Source organism: Nuphar pumila, chromosome 17 (assembly GCF_984573655.1).
Source record: "Nuphar pumila chromosome 17, dmNupPumi1.hap1.1, whole genome shotgun sequence".
NCBI lineage: Eukaryota > Viridiplantae > Streptophyta > Magnoliopsida > Nymphaeales > Nymphaeaceae > Nuphar > Nuphar pumila.
Genome location: NC_143265.1, coordinates 7053427 through 7079979, shown reverse-complemented (window position 1 = coordinate 7079979; position 26553 = coordinate 7053427). Strand labels below are relative to the sequence as shown.

Sequence of the window (26553 nt, the reverse complement as noted above, 5' to 3'; positions counted from 1 at the left end):
GGGTGTGCCTCACGCATAATCCTCCATGAATCTCCCGTTTCGATCTTGTCACCCTTTTCTCTCTCACTCACCATGCTGATCGAAAACATCCTGTTGTCTGGTTAGCAGTTTTCTGCAAATCTCTCTCTCTCTCTCTCTCTCTCTCTCGATATGCCTTCGTTGGTACCTTGTACACCATCCATATCAGTATCGCCGAGCTACCTCAGCCACCACTCTTCACTATTCCCCTCAAAACGAGATGGGTCTTCGATTTCAGAGAGGCAGAGAAGGGGTCCTCTTCTGATAACAGGTTTCTCGACCGGAATTCTGAGGCATTCAGCCGGAGAATTCGCCGTGAATTCGAGTCGCCGATCGGTAAAGTGGGTGGCTTTTTGTTTTGGGGAGAACCCATCTTCAGATGGCAGAGAAAACGCGGACGTTGACTCGAAGGCGAGCGCCGAAGAGGGACACGAAGAAATCGGCGTTTCTGATGAGAGGAAATTCACTGTGGAGGTCGGCCGCCCCAACGTGCCGGTTTACTTGCGGGCGTCTCGGTTGAGCCTCGGCGATCAGGCGTTCTTTCTCTTGGCTTTTGTTGCCTGCACGGTATATGAGTTCCTTTGCCACTCTTCCTGCTTCTTAAGCCCTTTTTCTATTCTATTTCTTTGCTAAAAATACCTGGGAGTTTTTGAGCTACGATTTTTTTTTTTTTTTTTGCAAAATTTTCTTTTTTTTTTGTGTTGACATCGTGCTTATTTGGAGTGTTGAAAGCTCCCCTTGTCATGTTTTTGGCTTAGTTGGTTCAATACTGTTACATGTTTGCTTTTGATGGGATTTGAGTTTGTGGGATTGTTTAAATCTTCTGTGAATCAGTTATATTTTGGTTACTTCATAGTTGGTAGTTCTCCTTTTCCTTTTTTTTTGGTTCATAGGATTCAATATCATTTTGTTGCAAGCTTTTTGGGAAACGAATTGTGGAGATCTTTGGTCGGGGTGAGGAATTTGTTGTGTATTCTAGTTTTGTTTAGTGGAGGATTGAATTGCATGATAATTGTGGATGTAGTTGCCGTGATTCTTTTCAAATATTGGAGACTTGTTCAGTGAGTTTGTTGAGTTCAATTGTTCATGGTTATGTTTTGCTACCCATGATGGTACCATTGTCAAGAAGCTTCTTGAGATTTGAAGGATGTGGTTGTTGGTGTTTTTCTATTATAGTTAGTTTTCCTTCTATGATTAGGTTGATGTCTAGGATGTTAAGGGAATGACACTTAAATTGGGAGACAGAGGTTAGCTATCTGCTTTGGTACTTCAGTAAGCTGTTGTTCAGAATGTTGGAATATAAGATAGAGGAGTGGAGTAAAAAAGAAGTTGAAACAGAACGGTAAGATGTAATTGCAACGAAATACTGTCAACAAGTTTGGTGACATTGGACTGGCAACATCAGCCAAGGCTTGTTTATTATGAAGCCACAAGGTTGATGTTTGCAATGATTGGTATCTGGTATCAAACTCTTGCAAACTAAAACAACTTTACAGTTCTTATTTCTTAACAAGTTGGAATTTCCTTTTTGAAGCATTGGAGCGAGGATGTCACTGGGAAGACCAAAAAAATTGCAAGAACAAGAAACATTTTCAAAACAAACTTGGTTACTTTAAGAATGAGTTTGTATCGTACATATGTTTAAGCAGGCAATTTTGTTTTGTTTCCATCGTATGTTGACACAAGCACTTCAAAAATCATGGACACAATAAGACTCATTAGATATTAGCCTGATACATGTCCCATCATGTATTTATTCCAGCTATAAAAGTTAGTACATTTACATGTATAGGACCTCCAATATCAACCATGTATTACACTCGGAAAAGCAAATATAACTAGCTGTGTCTGTAAAATTTTTCTTTGTATAAATATCGTATAGTAAAAAATTGCCTTTTAGATTATGAAGCATGTATGTGGAACAGTACTTGGTAATTCACATGGGGCACAACATCTATGCATGATCATTGGATCTCGTAATTCACATGGGGCACAACATCTATGCATGATCATTGGATCTCGTTATCTATGCATTTGCAAATTTTGAACCTTTCTACAAAAAGTGTGTTTTTTCCCAACTATTTGTATGGAGAATATAGAAGTTTATTTCAAAAGATTGTTTAGGGATATAATCCATTACTATCAGCTTTAGTTTAAGATTTTTGCTGTTATAACTAAGCTTTACTTGAAAAAGATTGATGGCTGAACAGGAGAGGAAGACTGTTTTTTTATGCATTTAGTTTGCAAGGTCACTTTTCTTGATTAATCATTCCTTACTGACTTGCATCATCTTTTCTGTTGTAGAACTTCATGTCATTTGTCTCATTAGATGCAATTGCTTGTGTGATTTTTATAAATTTCCATGAATTTCTATATCCTCAATTAATTTTGGCCAGCTGTATTAATTCCCCTTTGATGTCATCCTGCTTTGATAGGAACAGAGAGTGGGGATGATCCATGAATTGATATAATGAATTGCCTGAATATCCTTTTTCACATATTCTTCCATTATTTATGAAACTGTATGATAATCGCTATTGCTTCTCACTCTGGACCATATTATGTTTTCGTATCCTTTTGAGAAAATGTATGTACATAATATGGCTACTGAATCTCCTCCTTCTAACTAATTTCTTTTTTATATTAGAATGGGGATTGAATTTGATACCTATATGACCTGTACGTTGTGGCTTTACAAGTGCTGAAGACAGAATCCCATAAATTTAAATTTAAATTCTACTTAACATATTACTGGATGTGGATTGAATATTTTTAAATTTGTTTGCATATTATGCGGTGTATGTGGATCTCTCTCTCTCTCTCTCTCTGTGTGTGTGTGTGTGTGTGTGTGTGTGTGTGTGTGTGTACATATGTATGTTTAGCCCTATAAACTGAATGCTGATTGCTCTACTTTTTCTTTTCTTGCAGACATCTATAGCATTTACAAGCTTGGTAGTTGCAACGATTCCAACATTATATGTAAGTTTGAAGGACCAACTTCTTGCTCAGAGTTGTAGTTGTATAGCTCTCTCTCTCTCTCTCAATGGCATTGACATAAAATATAATTTAGATGGAGGGGCTATGCTAAAAAAGAATGCTCCATAATTTTCTCAACCCAGTTTTATGCAGAAAACATGTTTAAAAATATAATTTAAATGCTATTTAGTATATGTTAAGACATGTGGAATGAATCAGATCATTAGGATCCAAGATCCGTACGTGGGCTGTTATGTTTTAAGTTGTAAAATTCCTTGACATATTTACCTTTTCATTGTAATATTGTTGTAACCCCTAATGAGGGGCATATATGTCCAATATAAAATATAAGAAGTTATAAAACAAGAGGGCACAATTTTCAATGTGTGCAACCTCTATTCTTTGAAGAAAAGTTCCCTTCTTCTCTCAAGTTCTCTCTCTCTTGGATGATTGAGTTAGGGTTCGATTCACATTGATGCACTAATTTTTTGCATGGTTAAGGGATAGATTCAGCTACGAGTGTCCCTCAAGATCTTCCTCTTCAATCTAAAGGTGTTTCTTGGTTTCTAAATCAGATCCACACCCTTTTTCTTTCTTCTATCTATCCCTATTCCTTGTTTTATGGATCATCTATCTATTTCTTGAAAACCCAATATCTCTCTTTCTTGATTTCTGAAAATATTTTCTTATCTGCAGTAAAATCCTGATTTATTATAGAAACATCTGGTCTGCATCTGTTCTTTACCTTTTGGATTCTCTTAGGACACGTCCCACTTTGGGAAACGTGCCCTAATTGACCCAAACTAATTTGGGGTTATTGTATCTCTTGAAAATCGTGAAATAGAGTTCAGATCTCAGATCCGATGCGTTCTATCAGATCGGCAAAAGCTACTCAGTCTGTAAAAAAGGTGTTTATATTGCAGAGTTAATTTTCCTCCAACCTTCCAAAAAAAACGGTGATCTTTAGAAATCAAAGTATTCCTTTTCCTTTTCCTTTTGGATCTGTTTCCTCTTATTTTGATATCTTTCCCTTTGCGTTTAAGATTAACATTTAATAGATGGATATTAACACAAATCTGACCTTATCTTCCAACTTTCTTCCTCAATTAGTGTTTGAAAAACTTTCTAACTCCAATTATTTGATTTGGAAAAGACAAATTATACTTTTTATTTGGAGTCGGGATCTTGCAAGACATCTAAATTGTCCATGAATGAAAAGATGATAAAGGAGTGGTAACTTCTTCTTTAGTCAAGAATCCTGACTATGTGTCTTGGATGCGGTGTGACCAAGCCTTGGTAGCGTACATTACCTCCACCCTATCACAAGAGGTATTAATTGGTGTTCCAAATGATTGCACAGTCAGTCAGCTATGGAACTTGCTTGCACTCACATACTCTCATATTTCAAAGTCAAGAGTGTTGTTTTTTAAGAGAGAGTTCTAGAATCTGAAGAAAGGGGCCCTAAGTGTAATGGAGTACCTCAACAAGATGAAGAATATTACGAATCAACTTGCTATGATCGGGCATGAAGTATCCGATAAAGATAAAGTATTTTAGACTCTGAATGGATTGGGTGCCGAGTTCCATGTCTTATCCACTACTCTTATATGTCAGCTCGAGCTTCTCACTTTTGATGTATTCAGGCCAAAACTGCTTCAGTATGAGATGAGCATGAAGAGCCTAACTGAGAGTACTAGAGACAATTTTGGAGAAAATCAACATGTATTGATTGTATGGACTTATTGTTGAAGAACAGTGGTGCATATGGTAGAGGTAGAGGGGGGAGAGACATTCTTTCTCGTCCTTCTAATGCTCAACCTTTTAAGGCTGGAAATCGAAATGTGCCCACCTGTTTCATTTGTAAAAAGAAGGGGCACATCAAGGTGAACTGCTAATTTAAAGACGATCCTAGATATAATTCAGATGACAAGAATTCTAGCCAGGCGAAGAGTCCAACTAGTTCATCTAAGGGATCAAATGAAAAAGAATTATTGATTGCTGCATTATCCAATTTGAGTTTCAGGGGCAGCCAATTATACTACAGGCGATGCAAGTAAATTTTCTACTTTGATTCCATATTCTAGGCAAGGTCGGGTCATTACTGGAGATGGTGTTAATCACCCAATACTGTTTTTGTTCCCTTGTTGAATTCTAAGTCATTAAATTTGAATAATGTTATATGTGTTCTTAATATCAAGAAAAATCTCATTTTTGTCTCTCAACTTGTTGATGACATGTCATGCGTTGTATTTACACCCTCTTCTGTTCACATAAAGAAGATGTTCGTTGAGGGTGAGCGACGTGGGAGGATGTATGTCTTCAACGAGGATCCGTTGGCTGCTACTCGAGGAAACCAGGAAGCTCCACATAAAGAGTCATCATCTAGTCTTTCAGAATCAAAGTCTTTGCTTCATAGTGATCATAAAGTTTTGGGTTGTAATAAGCCAAATTTGTGGCATCTTAGACTTGGTCATTATAATCAGAATTTTCTTCATCATCTAGAGTTTGAAGGCTTGATTTTCAAATTAAATGTGGATTCGGCCTTATGTCCAAGTTGTCAGGTCTGCAAGAGTCATGTGTTACCTATTATTTCTTGGAATAACAAAGCTTCCAAATCCGTTGAGATTACTCATTCTATTGTTTAGGGTATTGCGTCGTACCTTCATTATCTAGGAGTTGACATTATGTTTCTTTCATTGATGATTATTCTCAATACACTTAGATTTATTTTATGAAAAATAAATATAAAGTCTTTGGGTTATTCCGAAAATTTCAGGTCATGGTTCAAACTCAGTTTTCATCCTCGATAGTTAAGTACCAAAGTAATGGGAGTGGTGAGTGTACATCAAAAGAATTTTCTGATTTCTTGCAAGAAAATGGAATTAAACGTAAATTATCTTGACCTCATACTCCCCAATAAAATGGCATTGTCGAGAGAAAGTATCGCCACATTGTTGAGAGTGCTTTGTTTATGATGCATGCAGGACATGTTCCTTTCTATCTATGGACAAAGGCTTTTCACGCTGCTGTATATATCATTAATTGGCTTCCCATGAACATTCTTGATCACAAATCTCTATATTTTGTCTTGAATGGATCTCACCTAAAATATGGTGTTTTGAAGGCATATGGGTGTATATGCTATGTTCACATTGATAAAGACATGTGAAACAAGTTTGCAAACAAGGCACTAGGCTGCAAACTTGTACGATATGCTGATGATTATGATGGATATAGGTGCTTTGATGTTGAAAACAAGTGCATTCATAGTTCCAAAAATGTTGTCTTCGATGAGCACTCTTTTCAGAAATTCTCTAAAACAGTTAAGAAACATAGTACAACAACAACAACAACAACAACAACAACAACAACAACTACGCCTTCATCCCAAAACAATTGGGGTCAGCGATATGAACCAAAAAAGAAATTCATTTTGGGTCTTCCACATGAATCCTTTTCCTCCAATCATTTCTATCCAACGCCATGTCCTCGGTGAGGTTCAAAGCATTCATATCCTTTCCTATCATCTCCATCCAAGTCTTCCTAGGCCTACCCCGACCTCTTTTAACTAATATATTTTCCCATTTCTCCAACCTTCTAACTGGAGCATCATTAGGCCTTCGCCGAATATGTCCAAACCACCGTAAACGATTCTCTCGCATCTTATTTTCAATGGGTGCAACACCTACCTTCTTACGTATCTCTTCGTTCCGAATCTTATCTTTTATTGTATTTCCACACATTCATCTAAGCATCCGCATCTCAGCTACACTCATTTTTTGAATATGATGTCTCTTGGCAGCCCAACATTCCATACCATATAGTAAAGCGGGTCTAATAGTCGTCCTATAAAACTTTCCCTTCAACCGCAATGGCATTCTACGATCGCACAGCACTCCAGTAGCACTTTTCCATTTCATCCACCCAACCTTTATCCTATGATTTACATCTCCATCAATTTCTCCATACTTTTGAATGATGGATCCCAAATATTTGAAATAATCATTCACCGGTATATCTTGCTCACCAAGCTTCACTACACTCCCATCACTACTTCGTTGCTTACTAAACCGACATTCCATATATTCAGTCTTACTCTTACTCAACTTAAAACCTCTAGCTTCCAATGTCTGTCTCCATAATTCTAACTTAGCATTAACCCCAGCTCTAGACTCATCAATCAAAACAATATCATCAGCAAACAACATACACCACGGTACATTTTCTTGAATTGATCTCGTAAGCTCATCCATCACTATCGCAAATAGGAAAGGGCTTAAAGCAGATCCTTGATGTAACCCAACCGTTATCGAAAAATTGGTTGTCACCCCTCTACAAGTGCGGACATTGGTTACTACTCCTTCATACATATCTTTAATTATACTAATGTACTTGAGAGAAACACCTTTCTTCATCATTGCCCACCAGAGAACGTCCCTAGGTACTCTATCGTATGCCTTCTCTAAATCAATAAAAACCATATGCAAATCTTTGTTCCTCTCTCTATATCTTTCAATAAGTTGTCTAAGAAGATGTATAGCTTCCATAGTTGATCTTCCAGGCATAAAACCAAATTGATTCTCCGATATCATGACAACCTTCCTCAACCTAGACTCAATCACCCTCTCCCAAAGTTTCATAGTATGACTCATGAGTTTTATACCACGATAGTTTGTGCAATCTTGTATATCACGCTTATTCTTATATAAAGGCACCAAAGTACTCTTCCTCCACTCATTAGGCATCTTATTTGTTCGCCAAATCAAGTTAAAAAGATTTGTCAACCATTCTAAACCTTTCTCTCCCAAGCATTTCCAAGCCTCGATAGGTATACCATCTGGGCCAACTGCCCTTCTTGATTTCATTTTCTTCAAAGCCTCTGCAATTTCTTTCTTTTGAATCTTGCGCATGAAGTCACGATTTATCTCATGAAAAGGAATGGAGAAGTCTCCAAGATCTTGAGCATGACTATCATTAAATAGCTTATCAAAATAATCTTTCCATCTCTCCTTAATCTCCTCATCTTTGACTAAAACCCTTTGCGTTTCATCTTTGATACATCTAACCATACCCAAATCCTTCGATTTCCTATCTCTCATCTTTGCAAGCCTATAAATATCCTTCTCGCCTTCTTTGGTATCCAACTTGTCATAAACCTCCTTATATACCTTAGCCCTCGCGTTTCGAACAACTTTTTTAGCTTCCTTCTTTGCTATCATATACTTCTCCAAATTCTCATTATCACGACTCTTACTTAGATTTCTATAACACTCTCTTTTAACCTTAATAGCTAATTTGACATCCTCGTTCCACCATGATGTATCCTTACCTAGTGGTGCACCGCCTTTAGACTCACCCAATACCTCCTTAGCTACTTTTCTCATACCACCCGCTATCTTATTCCACATTGATTCTGAATCCTCCTCGAGACACCAATCAACTTCCTTAACTACCTGCTCTACAAACATTCCTTGTTTAGCTCCTTTCAGTGCCCACCACTTAATTCTAGGATCTATCCTATGTCTATCCCTTTTGCGGCATAGTACAACAACAAGGCCAAATATTTATTCACCTTGGTTGAGTGATCAACTTATTTCATCAGTACCAGCAACATTACATACCGTCAGACTTCCCATTGATAGATGGGTAAGTTATGATAACTTCTCACTTGATCATCAACTCTTCTTGGGAAAAATAGAGAAATATTCTGAGCCAAGGACATTTGTAGAAGCCAAGTCAGACCAAAGATAGTTGCTGAACATGGGATATTGTGAAAAAACCAAGTGACAAGAATGTAGTGGGATCAAAATGGGTATATAAAGTCAAATTCAAATTGATTTAAAGCAAGAATTGTTGCAAAGGGCTTCACGTAGGAATATAGTCTGGACTATAATGAAACTTTCAATCCGATGGTCAAAATGGGAAGCATCAAAGTAGTGTTATCTCTTGCCTTGCAACATGAATGGGTTTTAAATCAATTAGATGTCAAAAATGCGTTCTTACATGGGGATTTGAAAGAAGAGATATATATGGAGCAACCTCAAGGGTATTGTGAGCATGATAGTCAAGAATATGTTTGCAGATTGAAAAGGTCGATATATGGCCTGAAACAAGCATCAAGGTCATGGTTCAAAAGTTTCTCAATTCAGGTTTAAAAGTGTGGATTTAAACAACCAGCCCTACCAAGAATGTATCACCAAAAAAACATGTTTTTTGAGTCGGAAAAAATCAGTGAATTTATAACCATTGATTTTTGCATCTCCAGAAAAACCTGTACACAGGTCAGATTTTGGCGATTCAAAGCTGGTTCCCACTCCCACTAAAAGCATGTAGATCACAACCATGGGGTCACTTGGACAGAAAAATAAAACAAATGGAAGTTGCTTAGTCGTTTGTACATACAAACGATTGTAGCAACTGTTAACCCATATATATATATATATATATATGAGAATGGGGATTTTGCTGCCCCTTTTTTCTGTTAGGTCACGTTAGGACCCTCCAAATATCATAGTTTTAGGTAGTTTATGCTAGATCTGAACCTTTAGTTGTGTTTATCATTGTTTATTCAATATAAAACATGCTTTTTCTTAAGCATCTTTATGCTCAGATGTGTATTTTAAAGAGGTAAAAAAATCAATGGTTGATATTGCACTAAAATTTGATGATAAAATATTCACATTTTTACATCAAATCAATTCAAAATAAAACTTGTTTATTAGTTTATAAGCAATGATAAACACATCTAATGGTTCAGATCTATCATAAAACACCTAAAACTATAAATTTTAAAGGGTCCTAACGTGACCTAACGAAAAAAGGGGCAGCATAATCTCTCTCTCTCTCTCTCTCTCTCTATATATATATATATATATATATATATATATATATATATATATATATATATATATAGACGCACATACACACACTAAAATCTATGTCAAAATGATATGGGTACATACGCGTGTGCGACACGAGTTCAAAAAAAATTTCAGAAGTAAAATACTGCGACACATGTATATATATATATATTCTATTATTGCTTCTTTAAAAAGGCTTTTTCATCTAATACTTATGAAAGCATATTGATATTAATAAAAAAAATATATTGACAATGATTGAGATGACTCTTTTTCTTTCTCTTTCTCTCTCATAAATCATATTGTAGATTTTGTAAAAAAACATTAGTGAAAAGAATGATGTCATTTACTTTTTTGACTTTCTCTTTCTCTCTCTCCACATCATTTCCCTTTTTACTCTCTCTCTCTCTCCAAGTATCACATAGACCTTTTTTTTTTCAAAAAATCTATTTTTAATCTGTAGTGCTTAAGACACGAGTTTGACATGTTTTGGAGTGTGCCATCAATGTCTCGTGCCTCAAAATATGTTGAACATCATGTCTGCATGTGTCATCAGTGACACAGGCCCATTTGGGTGTGTCACTCTGGCATAGACTAGAATATGTGAACTATAGTATGGACCGAAATTTTCATGGGTTTTTTTATTTTTATTATTTTCTTAAAATTTACCATACGGATGTGATCTAGATGCTTGGTTATATAGAAAGAGACTCTTGTATCATCCGATTATGATGCATAAGAAGGATCTTTTAAGGCTTGAAAAAACAATGACTCAAAAATTTTGTAAATATTCAAGCATACAAAAATCGCATTTTTCCATCGAAAATACATGATCCAATAGTTAATTCCTAGCAAATGGACCATGCCGAATACATTTGCAGGCTATGTCACATGGGTGCGGGGGTGCGGCACTTTAAAAAACCTAGGGTGTGGGGGTGCGGCAGGGGCAAAAATGTAAAAAAAAAATATATATATATATATATAATTTTGAAGCTTTAACAATTAACATTGTCATAATATCATTCATCAATCATTATTCATGCAATATATCAACCTAAATATCAATCAAATAAGTAAAGCAATTACATAAATCAACCTAAATATCAATCAAATAAGTAAAGCAGAAAAGAACTAAATTACATACCAAAGTATATCCTGACGAAGTAAATGATCTTAATAATTTTCTTCTTTATTATCAAATGCATCATTAAAAGGAATACTGGGCTCAGCTAAATCCATGTTTGTTATGTTGAAATCATGCTCTCCCTCAAAGTCACACTCTTCTGGGTTTACGTCCCAAAATTTGGATGTTCCTTGTCTGCGTTACAAACCCAATTTGAAAATGTTAAATACAATACAAGTATATTTAAATAAAAAACTAAGAAATAATCAAATAACTAAGAGAGCAAATTAGTACCTGTATTCATCATTGGTTCGCGAAAGTAATCGAAGATTTGAATGAACATATACTAAATCCTCTGCACGCTTGCTGGTGAATTTGTTTATCTTCATGTTGTGGATTTGAGAATATGTGCTCCAATTTCTTTCACAACAAGATGAACTAGCAGGCTGCGATAACAATCTTAATGCAAGACGTTGAAGAAGAGGTATTTCTGATCCAAATGTTGACCACCATGTGATAGGATCTATATTATCCTCTTCTCTCGCGAATAATGTCGGTTCATATAATCTCGAAGATGAAAATTTTCCAAACTCTTGTGTGACTTGATGTAGAAGATATGCTTCTGAAAAAAGTCTTGTTATACACATATTTCTATGTCTTGATAGCTCTGGGTCTAAATTTGGAGGGACATGACCAATACCACTAGCCCGCCACTTATTTGCATAATATTTTGGATTAAGAGAATATGTCATGCAATGCAAAGGAGTGTTGCTCTTATCCCATCTTCTAACTAAAATTGAATGAATATGATTAAAAAAAATTGAATCGTCCAATGCAGGATTTTTTTTCTTCATGCTTGAAAACTATAGCTTGTATTTTTTCAATCATATTATCCCACATTTCATAAACTCTGTGAAACATGGGTTCATCCTTATCAACTTCTCTTAATATTTCCCAAATAGGTTGCGTAAATTGAAAGAAGTATACCACTCTGTCACAAAACTCATCATCAAGAATGAATTTTTTAATTTCTTGAGCCTTGATATCATCATCAACACGATAGAATGTCCAATTTTCATCAGTCACCATGTTAATCAAAGCATTCTTTACTCTTTTAATCATTTTCACCATCACAATGATGGACGCAAAACGTGTTTCAGCGACCTTCAATAATTTCAGGTCAGAATGCCTATTAAATATAGCATTAGCACGATGGTGGTTAACAACAAAATTTCTAATGCTTTTGACATTTCTTTCTAAATCTTCAATCCATGAACATAAAGCATATGCTTGTGAATTTTCTTCTTCTTTGGGGTTGCAGATGCTCTTTAGGGTCAGATTTAAGCTGTGTGCTACATAGGGAGTCTAAAAAATATGAGGGTACTCACTCTCCAAACTGAACACTACACTTTTACAAACTGATGCGTTGTCTGTAATGATTTATATCACTTTCTGATCACCCTCTTCTTTTATGACTTCTATAAACAATCCCTTCAAATACTCTGCATTTTTATATTCCCCAGATGCATCAACTGCTTTCAAGAATATTGGGCCACTAGCGAACAAGCAATGGAATTGATCAGTGAACGCCTTTGAATATTTGTCCATCCATCAGACACAATAGAAACTTTATTTTGCTCCCATGAATATTTTTTAATCTCCAGCAACCTCTCCACATTTGCCCTCTCTTCTGCAAGAAGTGTGGTTCGTATTTTTCCTAAATTTGGAGGCACATAGCCACTCAAATTACAATTTGCCAAGGATGTTACTAAATCCTTCCAATAAGGATTTCTAGCCGCATTAAATGAGAGTGAACTAGAATAAAAATATCTCCCAACTTTTCTATTTAATTATTCTCTTCCATATGTATTGAATGCTGCTTGTATCATTCCTCTACCTCCTATATTGACTTTTCTTTTCTTTTCAGCATCTTCTTGGTGGCTTGCAAATGGCACACTAACTGCACAAGAATCGACCATTGTTTTTCTCTTCTCATATTCTTCTTGTATTTTCTTGTATTGTCTTCGGATTGCCTCATCAACTTTTTTGCATCTTGAAATGCCATGTCCTGATATCTTCAACAAATGAGCCTTCACTCTTGTGTAAGACCCAACAAAATCTCTTTCGCAGATCTTGCATCGAAATCTCTTGTTTCCACCACCTCCTTCTCCAGTTTTTGCAAGTTTATCTACATGTACCCATAGTGGCCCCACATCATCAATCCCACTACAACTATCAGCAAAACTAGCAGCAGAACTCACATGTTGGAATGAGGATGACACAAGTCCTTTCCCTTTATCCGTCATTTTTATCCTGAAAACACAAAAAAAATACATTTAAAATTTCAAATCAATTATACAGACATTATCTTGATATAAATAAATAAATAAATAAATATATATATAAAATCAGGAGCAAGGAGGGGGGATCTGCCCCTCCCCTGCCAAAAACAGGGAGGGACTCAACCCCTCCCCTGAAATAAGAGGGAGCAGGGACGGGGGCTCGACCCCCTCCCCTGCCGAAAATAGAGGGAGCAGGGGGGCTCAGCCCCTCCCCTGCCGACCCAACAAGAGAGCGAGAGGGGGGAGGGGCTCCCCTGCCAACCCAACAAGACAGCGAGAGGGGGGGCTCGACCCCTCCCCTACCAAAAACAGAGGGAGCAGGGGGGGGCTCAACCCCTCCCCTGCCTACCCAACAAGAGAGCGAGAGGGGGGGCTCGGCCCCTCCCCTGTCGACCCAACAAGAGAGCGAGAATGGGGAGGGGCTCGGCCCTTCCCCTGCCGACCTAACAAGAGAGCGAGAGGGGGGGGGGGGCTCGGCCCCTCCCCTGCCGACCCAACAAGAGAGCGAGAGGGGGGGGCTCGGCCCCTTCCCTGTCGACCCAACAAGAGAGCGAGAGGGGGGGGCTCGGCCCCTTCCCTGCCGACCCAACAAGAGAGCGAGAAGGGAAAGGGGGGGCTCGGCCCCTCCCCTGCCGACCCAACAAGAGAGTGAGAGGGGGGGGCTCGGCCCCGCCCCTGCCGACACAAGAAGAGAGCGAGAGAGGGTACGTACCTGCGAAAGGAGAGGAGGAGCCTAGGAGGTGGCGTCGGTAGGAGAGAGCTCGAGTTGAGCGGGAGAGGAGAGATTAGGGCAAAATTTTTTTTTTGCCCTAATCCTCCTTTTCATCGTGGATTTTTTTTTTTAATGTCGAAAAGTGGACGAAAATGACACTGGGTGCGTTGACCGCACGCGCACCCGTGTCGCGTCGCGTCGATGCGGGTGCGGCACCTGTTTTGCCGAGTCCCTGTGACTTAGTTTGCAGGGTTGGATTTGCAAAAAAAGTGTTAAAAATTCCTAGTTCATACTCCATTCACATATTTCCAATTAACATATCCTAGTGGCCCTATATATATGTGTGTGGAAAAGATTGGCAATGGCTACACTCTGGTGTACCATACTCTAGCTAAAACCCACAAGTGCAAGTTTTATTTCATTAATTTGACCCCACGGATGCATCCAGCATGGTTGTTTACTTTGAAGCCTTTATAAATCCACTTATACAATGTGATTGGATGATTTAAAAACATGTTTTTGACCAAACAAACAGGATAGATCACATCTGTAGACTTGATCCACAAAAAATTCAAGAAAATGTGATGGAATAGGCTATTTCTACTAGAGGATACCGTACACTTGAGGGTAGCCACAATCATGAACTTTTTACAAATTGTGGACCACTGAATTTTGAAGCCTTTAAAAATCCATTTATACAATGTGATTGGACGATCTAAAACATGTTTTGACCAAACAAACAGGATAGATCATATCTGCAGGCATGATCCACAAAAAAATCAAGAAAAAGTGATGGAATAGGCTATTTCTACTAGAGGATACCGTACACTTGAGGGTAGCCAATATTTTACCATATAAATAAATATATATATGCCACTAGAATATGAGAACTAGAGTGTGAACTAGGCATTTCTGATACTTTTTTCTGTAAATCCGACCTTGCAAATGTGTTCAGCATGACCCATTTGCTAGAAATTGACTATTGGATCATGCTTTTTTGATGAAAAAAATGATTTTTGGATGCTTGAATATTTACAAAAATTATGAACCATCGTTTTTCATGCCTTAAAACTAAACATGTATATCACATTTGTATGTTCAGATTTAAGAAAAAACACAAAAGAAAAAAATCATGAAAATCTCGGTTCACACTCTAGTTCTCATATTCTAGTACGTGTGTATATGTATGCCAATTGTAGGTACAATCTAGTTGGAATCTCACGATGCAAGTTGTTTTGACTCAATCTCACCTCGTAGATGTGTTCAACATACTAGATTTAGTGGGAAACAACCAGAGTTACCGGAAGCATCTTAGATAGGCAAGAAGCTTTGTGATATCGCGTATTTTTCCATGATTTTAAAATTCAAAAAAAAAATTTATATTATATATTTATTTAAATCAATAAAATCATGAAAATATATATTATTTTTAGGTGATGTCAGTTGGGTTTGGGCGTGGCCTAGAGCCCACTGACAAGGCCTAGTTGAGATCATTATAATTTGAGAAAATTTTGGTTTTTAACCTTTAAATTCAAACAAAATTCAGGTTAAATTGAGGCAAAATTCGGAAGCGAAAATCAGGTATGACGTTAGATCCGTCTTGAAATACTGATAGCGTTGGCGACCTATTTTTCCAAAATCGGATTACGGTTGGCCTGAAAATCACATTTTTCAAAATTGATCGGCCTCTATTTTTGACAATTTTCTAGATTGGATCAAACTGGATTCACTCTGTTTGATCCAAGTTAATATGGATCTGGATCCAACCAAAGATCTATATTGACTAGGATTTGGTCTAGGTAGGATCCAAGTGGATTTAGATCTTGGATCAAGATCTGGATCTGAAATCTATCTATGTCTATTTTAAAACCTTAAAATCAATTTTAAATTCAAAATAGGATTTGGTAGAGCTCTACCTGGGGTAAAACTCTACCCTATAGAGGCTTTCCAGAAGGGGGTGACACCCTCTGGAATATTCTCTAGAATATTAAATAAAATAATTAAATAAAATTTTAATTAATTGAAATATCTAGAAAAGGTAGAGTTCCACATTGTAGAACTCTACTCTCTAAGGTGTTCTAGAGGGGACATCACCCCTATCTAGAAACTATTAAAGAAAATAAAAATAAATAAATAAAATATTAGAAACAATATATAAAAAGAGGGTTAGTCTCTCCTTTTCTCTAGAACTTGTGTTCTAAAGAGAAAGAGAGTTAGAGAGAGAGTGAGATAGAGAAGAGCAAGAGAGAAGGAAAAATTGTATTGAGAGAGACATAGAGAAAATTTAAGAGAGAGAAGAAAATAAAGGAAGAAAAGGAGAAGAAAAAGAAAAGAATAGTTTTTCTAAGGCATCCATCAATTTTTTCGATCTTTTCTCCGAACTTCGATCAAGGTATGGGTTTCTCTCTAAATTCTTACGGGCTAGAAAGTACGTATAAATTGGTTTATGTATAGGTATTAGAGGGAAAAGAGAAATCTGATTTCATTTATGTATATGAATATGTAGATTTATTTGTATGAATGGCGATTTCTCTTATGCATAAAAACAAGTTGAAATTATACACGTCGATTTCTTGGTTTATGCATCTAAATATATATATATGCTTATACATATTTAGATTTGATGATTTTTGTACTCAAGGATAGGCATATCGATTTTCAAATTTCGTTGCATATGCATATGACTGCATACATTCAGATTTATTGATTTTTATTCGTTCACGCCATTGAATATATGTTGGCGATTTTTTTTGTAATGATCATACATGCTGAATATATATAAATAAATATATATAGGTCTGTCAACCTTCTTGATCATATATTTGAATATGTATGTACAGTCCATGTGCAATGGTATTTTTTAGCCAGTCTCGAAAAATATAATATGGTTCAGATTTGTTGAATCTCGTTTTTGCCAATACATACCGTATATATACACATATGTTCAAATCTGATAGTCTTTTTTACATGCATACAACTGAATATATTTTACTGTTTCAAACGTAACGTGTGCATACATATGCATCTGAGTAGGCTTTACTGTTTCAGACTATATAAGTTGCATACATATACATCTAAAAATTATGCATCTTAAAAAAATATGTTTTTATTCAGATTTTTCGAGTATATGCATGCAGATCTGATCAGATCTACCGAGTTTACATACCCTCTGATATGGATCAGATCTGTCGAGTTCTTGCTCATACCGTTTTGACTTAGATCTGATTCAGATCCGCTGTGTCACATGTCTGCACTTTATTGGATCAAATTTGTCGACATGTTCCGGATCAGATCTGCCGAACAGCAGGACCAGATCTGCCGAACAACATGTGTGTTGTTCTGGATCTGATATGAACCAGAACAACATGTACATGTTCTGTTTTCAGATTTGCCAAACACTGGTAAGTGTTGTTTCAGTTTAGATTTGCCGAACACATGTACGTGTTGTTTCGTTCAAATATGTCGAATCATATGTTAACTGTATTATTTTCTTTCAGATCTGCCGAGTACATGTTCATGTTGTTTCGATTCATATATGTTCTAGTTACATGTTTATGCATTGAATCATTTTGTTTTGATTCGAATTTGTCCTTGACTCCTGATAATGTATGCGCATATGTTTATGTTCAGCTTTTTAGCGAGTTTAGCACATATTTGCAGACAAGTGTGTATAGCAGTGTAGACAGGTTTGGCCGACCCATGTACATGTTTGTGAACATGTACATGGATCAGCCAGCAGGCTGGTCCACGTGTGCTTTTGGTTTGGCCGACCCATGTCCATGTATGTGAACATGTACATGGATCAGTCAGCAAGGCTGGTACATGCTGGATTGTGGTTTGGCCTACTCATGTACATGGTTTCAATCATGTACATGGATCAGCCAACATGTTGAAAACATATGTTTTTCAGCGTAGCCGACCCATGTACATGATTTTGATCGTGTACATGGATCAATCCCAATTGTTGGCTTGGTAGAAATTTCTGCATAGTTGATTACTATGTCACATGGGTGCGGGTGCGGGGATTCGGCACTTCCAAAAAACCCGGGTGCGGGGGTGCGGCAGGGGCAAAAATGTAAATATATATATATATATATATATAAGGGGGTGGACACCCATTTTGCGTCCCCAGGACGCACTGAAAGGGCTTCCGCGCATCTATCGTTTGTGTGGACGCCTCCAAGGATTTTTCAGGACTAGGGAAAAAACCATCTCTATGCCAGGTTGGCTAGGCTCAATAGTGTTCAGTCCTAGGTCTGGTACCAGTCAAGCTTGAGCCCCAAATCCGTCAAATCAATATATGCACTCTGTCTTCGAGCCACGCCCAACTGAAAAGGATAAAAAAAAAACATGTGCCCTCTACGTCATTGCACCGTACCCAACTTAAACGTTGTTGGACAATTTGCTAGGCCCATGTCCATTAAGCTAGTTCAATCCCAAGTCTACATATCACAACCATCATTGGTGGTTAGGGGTGTCAATCCGTCGGACTTGGTTTGGACACAAATATTTGTGCACGAAGTACTTGATCATCCTCTATCTTAGGGACAGGGCCTGTCAGTTGTGGGGCCCAAGGCAATCAGTGCTTAATGCACAAATTTTGTGCCATGTGATTGCAGCCGATCCGGACCCAACCTGCATGGGATTGGGATATGCAAACCTTTGAGACAGATGGCAATGAATACTTTCACTCAGAGAATCTCCAATAATTCTTCGTGCCATTATTATTAGCTCTTCACAAAAAGATGTTGAGGGGAAGAACTTCAGGTCGTTCCAAGAGATTTTGCGCGTTGGTTGGGCTGCTAAAAGATAGCCATCATCAATTACACTTGAAAATAAATCTGGGTTGTCAGTCTTTTTATATCTGACACCAACAAGAGAATGCCACGGTGCCTCTACGAATAAGTAAAGAATCAAATCAATGATGACTGCTTGGTGTGGTCTTTGTCCATGAAAGGCCGAGTCCAATTCGATCTTAACCGTTGGTTTTGAAGATGGGTGGCCGAGATGGTGGTCTCATCTAAGACGCATGAGCAGTGAGGCTTTTGTAGTCCAACTTTGTTGAGTAAGACAAGGGTGGTAGATTTTAGTTTGAACGCCTGGCCGGTATGAATTTTTACCCAAAGAAGTAGTCTTGTAAATCGTGATGTTTCTGATTCCAACAATATTTTCTTGCCCTAGAAAAATAGAAAGAGAGAAAAAGACCAACAGTATTTTCTTATTCCAACAGTATTTCATAGGGCAATTTTTTTTTTAAAAAAAAAATCCAAAAAAAATTGGACCGAAATGACCCTGGGTGCGGTCAATGCACCCAGGGTCGGGTTGACCGCACCCGCTTCGAGTCGCGTCGACGCGGGTGCGACACCCTGCTAGCCGAATCCCTGTTACATAGGTTGATTGAGTACATGAGTTTGGTCATGTATATGTTTAAGATTGATGTATGTATTCTTTCTGAGATGATACATAATCTTGATCCTGATTTGATCAGTCTGCAATTGTGTATATTATATGCATGAATCTAAAATTTATTTAATGTTTGCATGACTATGATCATATGTATGTATGGTTGATTATGCATGGAATTGATCATGAATAGTGTGTTTTGCAAACATCGTATTCACATGCGTATGCTTTTGTTTTAATGTGCATTCATTTTGTGTGTTTTGCATATGCATTGTGAACATGTTTGGAAACAATGTATGTTGCATGTTCACTGAAATTTTGCAAAGATGTGGTCAAATGTGAAACGCTACAGTCTATGTAGGCCAAGAACGTGTGTCGCTCAAATTGTTGTTGATTTTATTTAGGCATTGTAAAATTTATTTATGAAAATTAATTGGTTTTCCAAAGTTAATTGCACTATTAAATTATGAGGGTCAGGGCCCGAAGTTGGTTTTGCATGTTGATTTGCAAAACGGTTCTTATGTAAAGAACTTAAAATTATTTAAAAGGTAAAAGAGACCAAACAGCGTAATCAATCTCTTCCTTGATGTCCCTTCTACAGTGTGAGAATCTTGGATGGTGGTCATAGAAGATCGTGAGGATACTAAAACTTTGTGTACGATTGTGTCCCTAAACTCGATATGATGGTTCACCTCCTGACCACGGTTTTAAGGAGATTCAATCACTTTACCTTGGGGTGTTGTTGAATCAGTTGTAGTTATTGGTATACCAAGAAATCGACGTCAGTGAATGTTGATTTTCTTGATGTCTCGGCATTAGATGTTGATTTTTAATATTTCGATGGATGGTGTTGATTTTTTATATCGGCCGAGAAACAAGTGTGGAACCCAGTAATAAAATACAAATTATGTGTCAAGCTACAACTGAAAACTTAACTTGGACTTCAAGAATTTGTGCCCGTTTTGAGTATATGAGGGTTTACAGAAAAATGAAAATTAAATTTGTGTGCATTTAATAGAGACATGCATGCAAAAGCAACTTTGAAAAATAACTTAATAAGTTATTCATGCATATCATTGAATCATGCATATTTTTATTGTTCAGCATTAGTTCATGCATTATGCATATTTGGTTTTGTATAATATTTGTTTCTGCATGATATTTGGTTAAATGCTTGGATGGTAAGTTGATTGTAGTAAGTTAATTGTTTGTGGTATTCCTATAAAATTTATGCATGAATTTATTTATACTATTTTCTTATTGTTTGGATTTTTAGAGGGATTCGTACAAAGGATTACGGTTTATACCCGTTTTCTTAAAACTGTTTTACTGGCACAGATGCTTAGTGATGTCCTGACTAGCTAGCTGGAGACTGCGAGCCTTATGACTGGTTTCTGGTTTTTAACAAGGTAGCTCTATTGATATAGACGATTTTGATGTTATAGTCTGTTTGACTCTTTGATATAAATAAATAAAGTTTGATTTATTCTTCAGTTGATTCAATGCACTGTATGATTTGTGGTTTGGTATATTGGATCCTTGGGTAGGTTTCTACAATTGTTTAAAAAAAAAATCACTTTTTTTACGAGGGTCAGTCAAGGTCGTTACAAGCTTGCTTCATGGAAACTCACTTCGGAAGCGTGATATTCCTTGCTTTCGAAACTTAACGAGAATATTGATTCTCCCACGCTTCTATGCTTTCCACACGCTTCATCTATTCTTTTTATATGTTTTTCACTCTACTTTTCATGTTTTTTATGTGTGTGTTTTCACGCTTCTCACTCACTTCCATGTGCTTTCTCTAAATTGGAAGTCATCATTTTTAGATTTTGTTAAAAATTTAATTCTTACACTAAAAAATTATAAAATTTAAGAAGTCACTTTTATTTTAGTTTTTATTTGTGTTTCATTTTTATTCTCATTCAATTCTTATATTGTTTTTTTATTCTTCGCTTCCTGCTTCCTAAATGCACACTTTCACTTCCCGTATCGTTTCCTGCTTCTGCTTCCTAGTCTGACAACCTTGAAAACAACCCTTGAATCATGTTTTTTCATCGAAAAAACATTTTTTTTAGTCAGAAAAAATCAATGCATTTACAACCATCCATTTTTGCATCACTAAAAAACCCCGTACACAGGTCGGATTCCGGCAGTTCAAAAGTTGCTTCCCACTAAAAACAGTATTTAGATCATATCCATGGGGTCACTTGGACAAAAAAAAAGAGTTTGCTAAGTCGTTTGCATATACAAACTATTTTAGCAAACTTTAACCCATATATATATATATATATATATATATATATATATATATATATATATATATATAAGGTTAATATTTGGTGCTATTGAGCTAGAAGTCATAGGTTCAAGCTCTATCAACTCAATCTGATCACATAGATGTCTTCAACATGGTTTTTTTTCTAAGGGTCAAACCTTGGATCATGTTATTTCAATCTAAAAATACAATTGTTTGAATTGTGAAATTTTAGTACATTATGGGCTGTTGATATTTGAATCCCTTAAAAAACCTGCTTACATGTGACAATTACATGATTCAAACATTTTCTATAAAAACAAACCTTGTAGATCACATCCATAAGGTTTGATCAACCAAAAAACATCTAAAAAATATGAAAAGAAGCTGATTTATACCAGAGTTGTCAGTTTGGAAAGCGGGAGCGGGAAGTGATTTTGGAAGCAGAAGCGGAAAGCGAGGTACATCAAAAATTTTAGAAAACGGGAAATGCGAGACGACTTAGAAGCGAGCCATGCGTCATCTCGGAAGTGAGAAGAGAAGCGAACTGAAAGTGAACAAGGATTTGAAGGTAAAGTGAGTAGGAATTGAAAGGAAAATGAAAAATCACATAAATAAGACTAAAATTCTCCCAAGAAATATAACCCAGAAACAGTTATCCAGAAATATAAGTTATATAACTCGAAAATATATCTCGAAAATAGTCAACCAGAAATATAACTCAGAAATAGACAACCAGAAATATAAGTTATATAACTCAGAAACAGACAACCAGAAATATAAATTATATAACTCAGGAATATAACTCAGAAACAGTCAACCAAAAATATAACTTAAAAACAGTCAAACAGATTATATATTCATTACAAACACAGAAGAATATACATATTATAATAACTAAAATACAAAATATATAATATAACTGAAAAACATAAACTATAGCAAAATCAGGAAGACCGAGAGAGAGAAACATGAGTAAGAAGAAAAAAAACAAGGAAAAGCAGGAAGAAGAAGTAAAAAGGGAAAAAAAAGAGAAGGAAAAAATCGGAAGAAGAAGAAAAAAAGGAAAAAACATAAAAGTGACCTTCCCCTAAATGGGAGCATGCTTCCCATTTAAATATGGCGCTTCCCAGCATGTTTCACGCTTCTCCGGGTCCTATAGTACTTCCGGTAACCCTGATTTATACTCAATAGTTATGTGCCTTCAATAGCACCAATATATATATATATATATATATATATATATATATATATATATATATATATATATATTTAATGTCCACTTGTCCAGTCTTCTGATTTAGTTTGGAAAGTTTATCTTGTTTTGGTGATGCAAATTGATAAATTCCTATCTGCATAATACATCCTATCTTTGGATGATGATGAGTATGTCTACTATTACGTGTGCTTCTCGGTTTTTCATTCAGATGCCTGTCTTTTGTCATTATTTTTCAGAGCGAGTTATAATTGCATGAACTCATTATTTTTCCGTGGAAAATGGGAAGTGAAGACCAAAAGGATACCTTGCTTCAACTGGCTTGTCATTCTAAGGCCCATACGGACAAATTGGTTCACTTCATTATGGTCAGAACTCAGAAGATGCATTATCTTGAGATTAGTTGGCTTTTTAAATTATTTTGTGACAATTGGTTGTTTATTGAGCTTTTGAGGTATCTGTTTATTATTAACTGTTATTGAAAATTTCAACTCTCAATACAAGTAGCTGATGGTCTTGGTGATTTCAATATCACCGTAGTCCTCCATGGATGTGGGTTTCTGATCATGAGGATCCAAGGGCCTTGTAAGCTGGCTTGAACCATTTGCATTATAAAAACATCATTATGCTCTGTCATAGTTCATGAATCACATTCCTATAAAGAACATAAGTATTTAAAAAATTCAGTTCTGTTATATTCAGTGGTCTAATTTCACTATGCTTATGTGACCATGGTTATCATCAGTTTTTACTTTTTACTGTGCTGTGAGTGCTCATACTGACCTTGTTCTGTTCACTTCTTGTTCTGTTGTTGATATCTCGATTTCTTCAAATCTTTTTATTAGGTTATTTCTTTTTTCGCTTCCCTCAAAATGTACACAATTGCCATCAAGTAACTAAAAGTCTGGTTCCCAAGGTGGGGGATCATAACTATGGGTTCTCATGTTGAAATCCCTGGTGCAATCAATCTAGTAAAAATAATTCTTAAAAGCCATGGTATCGAATGGATCGAAGGAATGCATCCAAAATGATCTATCAAACTTGCAGTATTGCTACATTTTAATGCTCTCTCTCTCTCTCTCTGCCTATTACTAATTACAGCCAAAAGCTGACAGCGTTTCCCTTCTAGGCAATGGGGAGAGCTGCAACATCTCTAGCAAAGCTGGCAGACGCGGCTCGTGAGGAGCTACCCAGTACTATGGCTGCTATCAGGCTTTCAGGGTTGGAAATCAGTGATCTTACTCTTGAATTGAGTGATCTAAGGTACGAAAGTGAAACTAATGGCTTGGGCTTATGTGGTTGGCACTTTCCTTCTTTTGATGTGAAAAATCACCAACCCATCTTGTTGTTTCTCTTTCCTTTTCCTTAATAGTATACTGTTGTTTGTATTGGATAATTCAAATAACCTTGCATTTAGCTATTTGGCACTTATACAATGAGAGAAAACAATGCAACATGTCATCAACACCATTTACATTTTTCTTGATTAATTTTCATATTGCATCTGATAAATGTATTTTTTGGGGGGTGCGTAGTCGAGAGATCGCCGACGGTGTGACAAAGTCAGCACAGGCAGTGCAAGCTGCAGAAGCTGGAATACGGCAGATTGGTGCTTTGGCACGGGACCGAACTTTTTGTATGTCAAAGGGTTTTGAGTGCCTCCACTTTTGCATCCTCTCTTTCTCTCATTACAATAGCTGATTTCATTTGTGCAATGCAGCTATAATACAAGAACATGCAAGCTTTCCCATCAATTCCCTGCAGCCTGTGGTTGCAGGAGCAGCAAAGAGAACATCTCGAGCAGTTGGTCATGCCCGGCGTACATTTATGAATATGATTTCCAGGCGAGAACTCAGCTCTGATGATGAAGACAATGCAGCTGATAGGATAGAAGTTTGATCCACGTGAGCATTCACAATAGCTTTAGTTGGAGGCTAAAGAAAAGAAGAAATATGATTGAATTTTGTTGAAAAGCAAAATCGTACAGCAACTGGAAAATCAATTTCCGTATAAATTATTCATACAAGAGGAAGTTTTGTTGTTCATGTGAATGATTTGAAGGTTCAGAGGTTTCATGTTCATTGTTATGAATGTATGAGTGATAAGGCTTCAATCTTAATTTGAGTTCAGGCAAAACTAAACTGGGGTCAAGCAACTACAGCCTGACCTAAAATTTGCCCGTCATAGTAGGAACAAGTATCATCAATTCTTCGTCGTCATCGATCTTTGTCCGAAGAAAGTCTCTTACAAGTTTGAATTGGTCTACATATATATATATATATATATATATATATATATATATATATATATATATATATATATATATATATATATATATATAGAGAGAGAGAGAGAGAGAGAGAGAGAGAGAGAGAGAGAGAGAGAGGCATCAGTGTGCAGTCTGTCGCACGGACTAACCAGTGTTAGCCTGCACGAGTTTGCACCAAACCGTCTTCGTACCTACCAAGAAAAAAAAATAGCATTACCATATTACTGATTAAAAAGGCAGTTGCATTTACTCGATCAGACCTTGTAAATGTGTTCACTATGATTTTTTTTCTTAAAAACATGTTTTTTGAGGGTTAATATTTGGTGCTATTGAAGGCATGGAACTATTGAGTACAAATCACCTTTTTCATATTTTTTTTAACTTTATTTTGTTGTAGATCATACTTTATGGATGGATGTGATTTACAAGGTTTGTTTAGTAGAAAGTGAGTTTTGAATAATGTGTTTGTGATGTAAGCAGGTTTTTTAAGAGCTTCAAAAATCATCGGCCTATAATGCATTCACGGCTCAAATAATCATACTTTTAATTCAAAATAACATAATCCAAGGTTTGATCCTTAGCAGACAAACCATGCTGAACACATCTATGTGGTCAAATTGAATTGATAAAGCTTGAACCTGTGATTTTCAGGTCAATAGTTATATGCCTTAAATAGCACAAAATATTAACCCCAAAATTCATGTATTGTGGATCATTTATTTTTTTAGTTTGCATTCATATATGTCCCTAGAAAAACGACCATGAAGATCACGTGACAGTGGTCAGATCCATAAAACAATAAATTCAAGTAGCAGAAAATGAAAGGCACTCCTAGTTTAATTAGACTCCATAGATATGCCCATTATGATTCATTTCCTTGGAGACATGCTTGGGATTGAGTTATTTGGATATAAAATGCTACATTTTTTTTGTCATTTAATGTAGGTATATTATAGACTATTGATTTATATTATTCTTGAGAACCCTATTTAAACATGAAAATGATGTAATGTCAACGTGTGTATACTAAATGAACTACAAAAGAACTACACATGCATGCACAAACATATGCACACACACACACACACACACACACACACACTATATATATATATATATATATATATATATATAGAGAGAGAGAGAGAGAGAGAGAGAGAGAGAGAGAGAGAGAGAGAGAGAGAGAGAGAGAATGTTCAATGAGTGTTATCTAGTTCTTGTCAGATCCGGGTATGGTTTCTCTTATAATATACCCGATTAGACCTGGGTCCAGACCAGATACCATACCCGAAAATCTAGTCCAAGTCTGGTTCCACCTAGGTTTGAACCAAACCTGACCCATTGACATTCCTACTTCCATGTCTTTTGCCTTCCCTGGGC

At 36.5% G+C, this 26553-nt stretch overlaps 1 protein-coding gene across 1 annotated transcript; it reads left to right on the top strand.

The window, feature by feature from the left end:
- Positions 1 to 25020, top strand: LOC149811509 (uncharacterized). The gene is made up of 5 exons (XM_089993797.1): positions 1 to 585; positions 2947 to 2997; positions 24034 to 24167; positions 24440 to 24540; positions 24625 to 25020. Exons 1-5 carry the CDS (start codon positions 151 to 153, stop codon positions 24801 to 24803), a joined length of 900 nt encoding a protein of 299 aa, XP_089849923.1. The 5' UTR covers positions 1 to 150; the 3' UTR covers positions 24804 to 25020.
- Positions 25021 to 26553: the final 1533 nt, after the last annotated feature.

Coding starts and splice junctions, on each gene's coding strand:
- LOC149811509 (XM_089993797.1), top strand. CDS start 151: ATGCCTTCGTTGGTACCTTGTACACCATCCATATCAGTATCGCCGAGC. Junction 2,998..24,033: donor CAACGATTCCAACATTATAT/GTAAGTTTGAAG, acceptor TTTCCCTTCTAG/GCAATGGGGAGAGCTGCAAC. Junction 24,168..24,439: donor CTTGAATTGAGTGATCTAAG/GTACGAAAGTGA, acceptor GGGGGTGCGTAG/TCGAGAGATCGCCGACGGTG.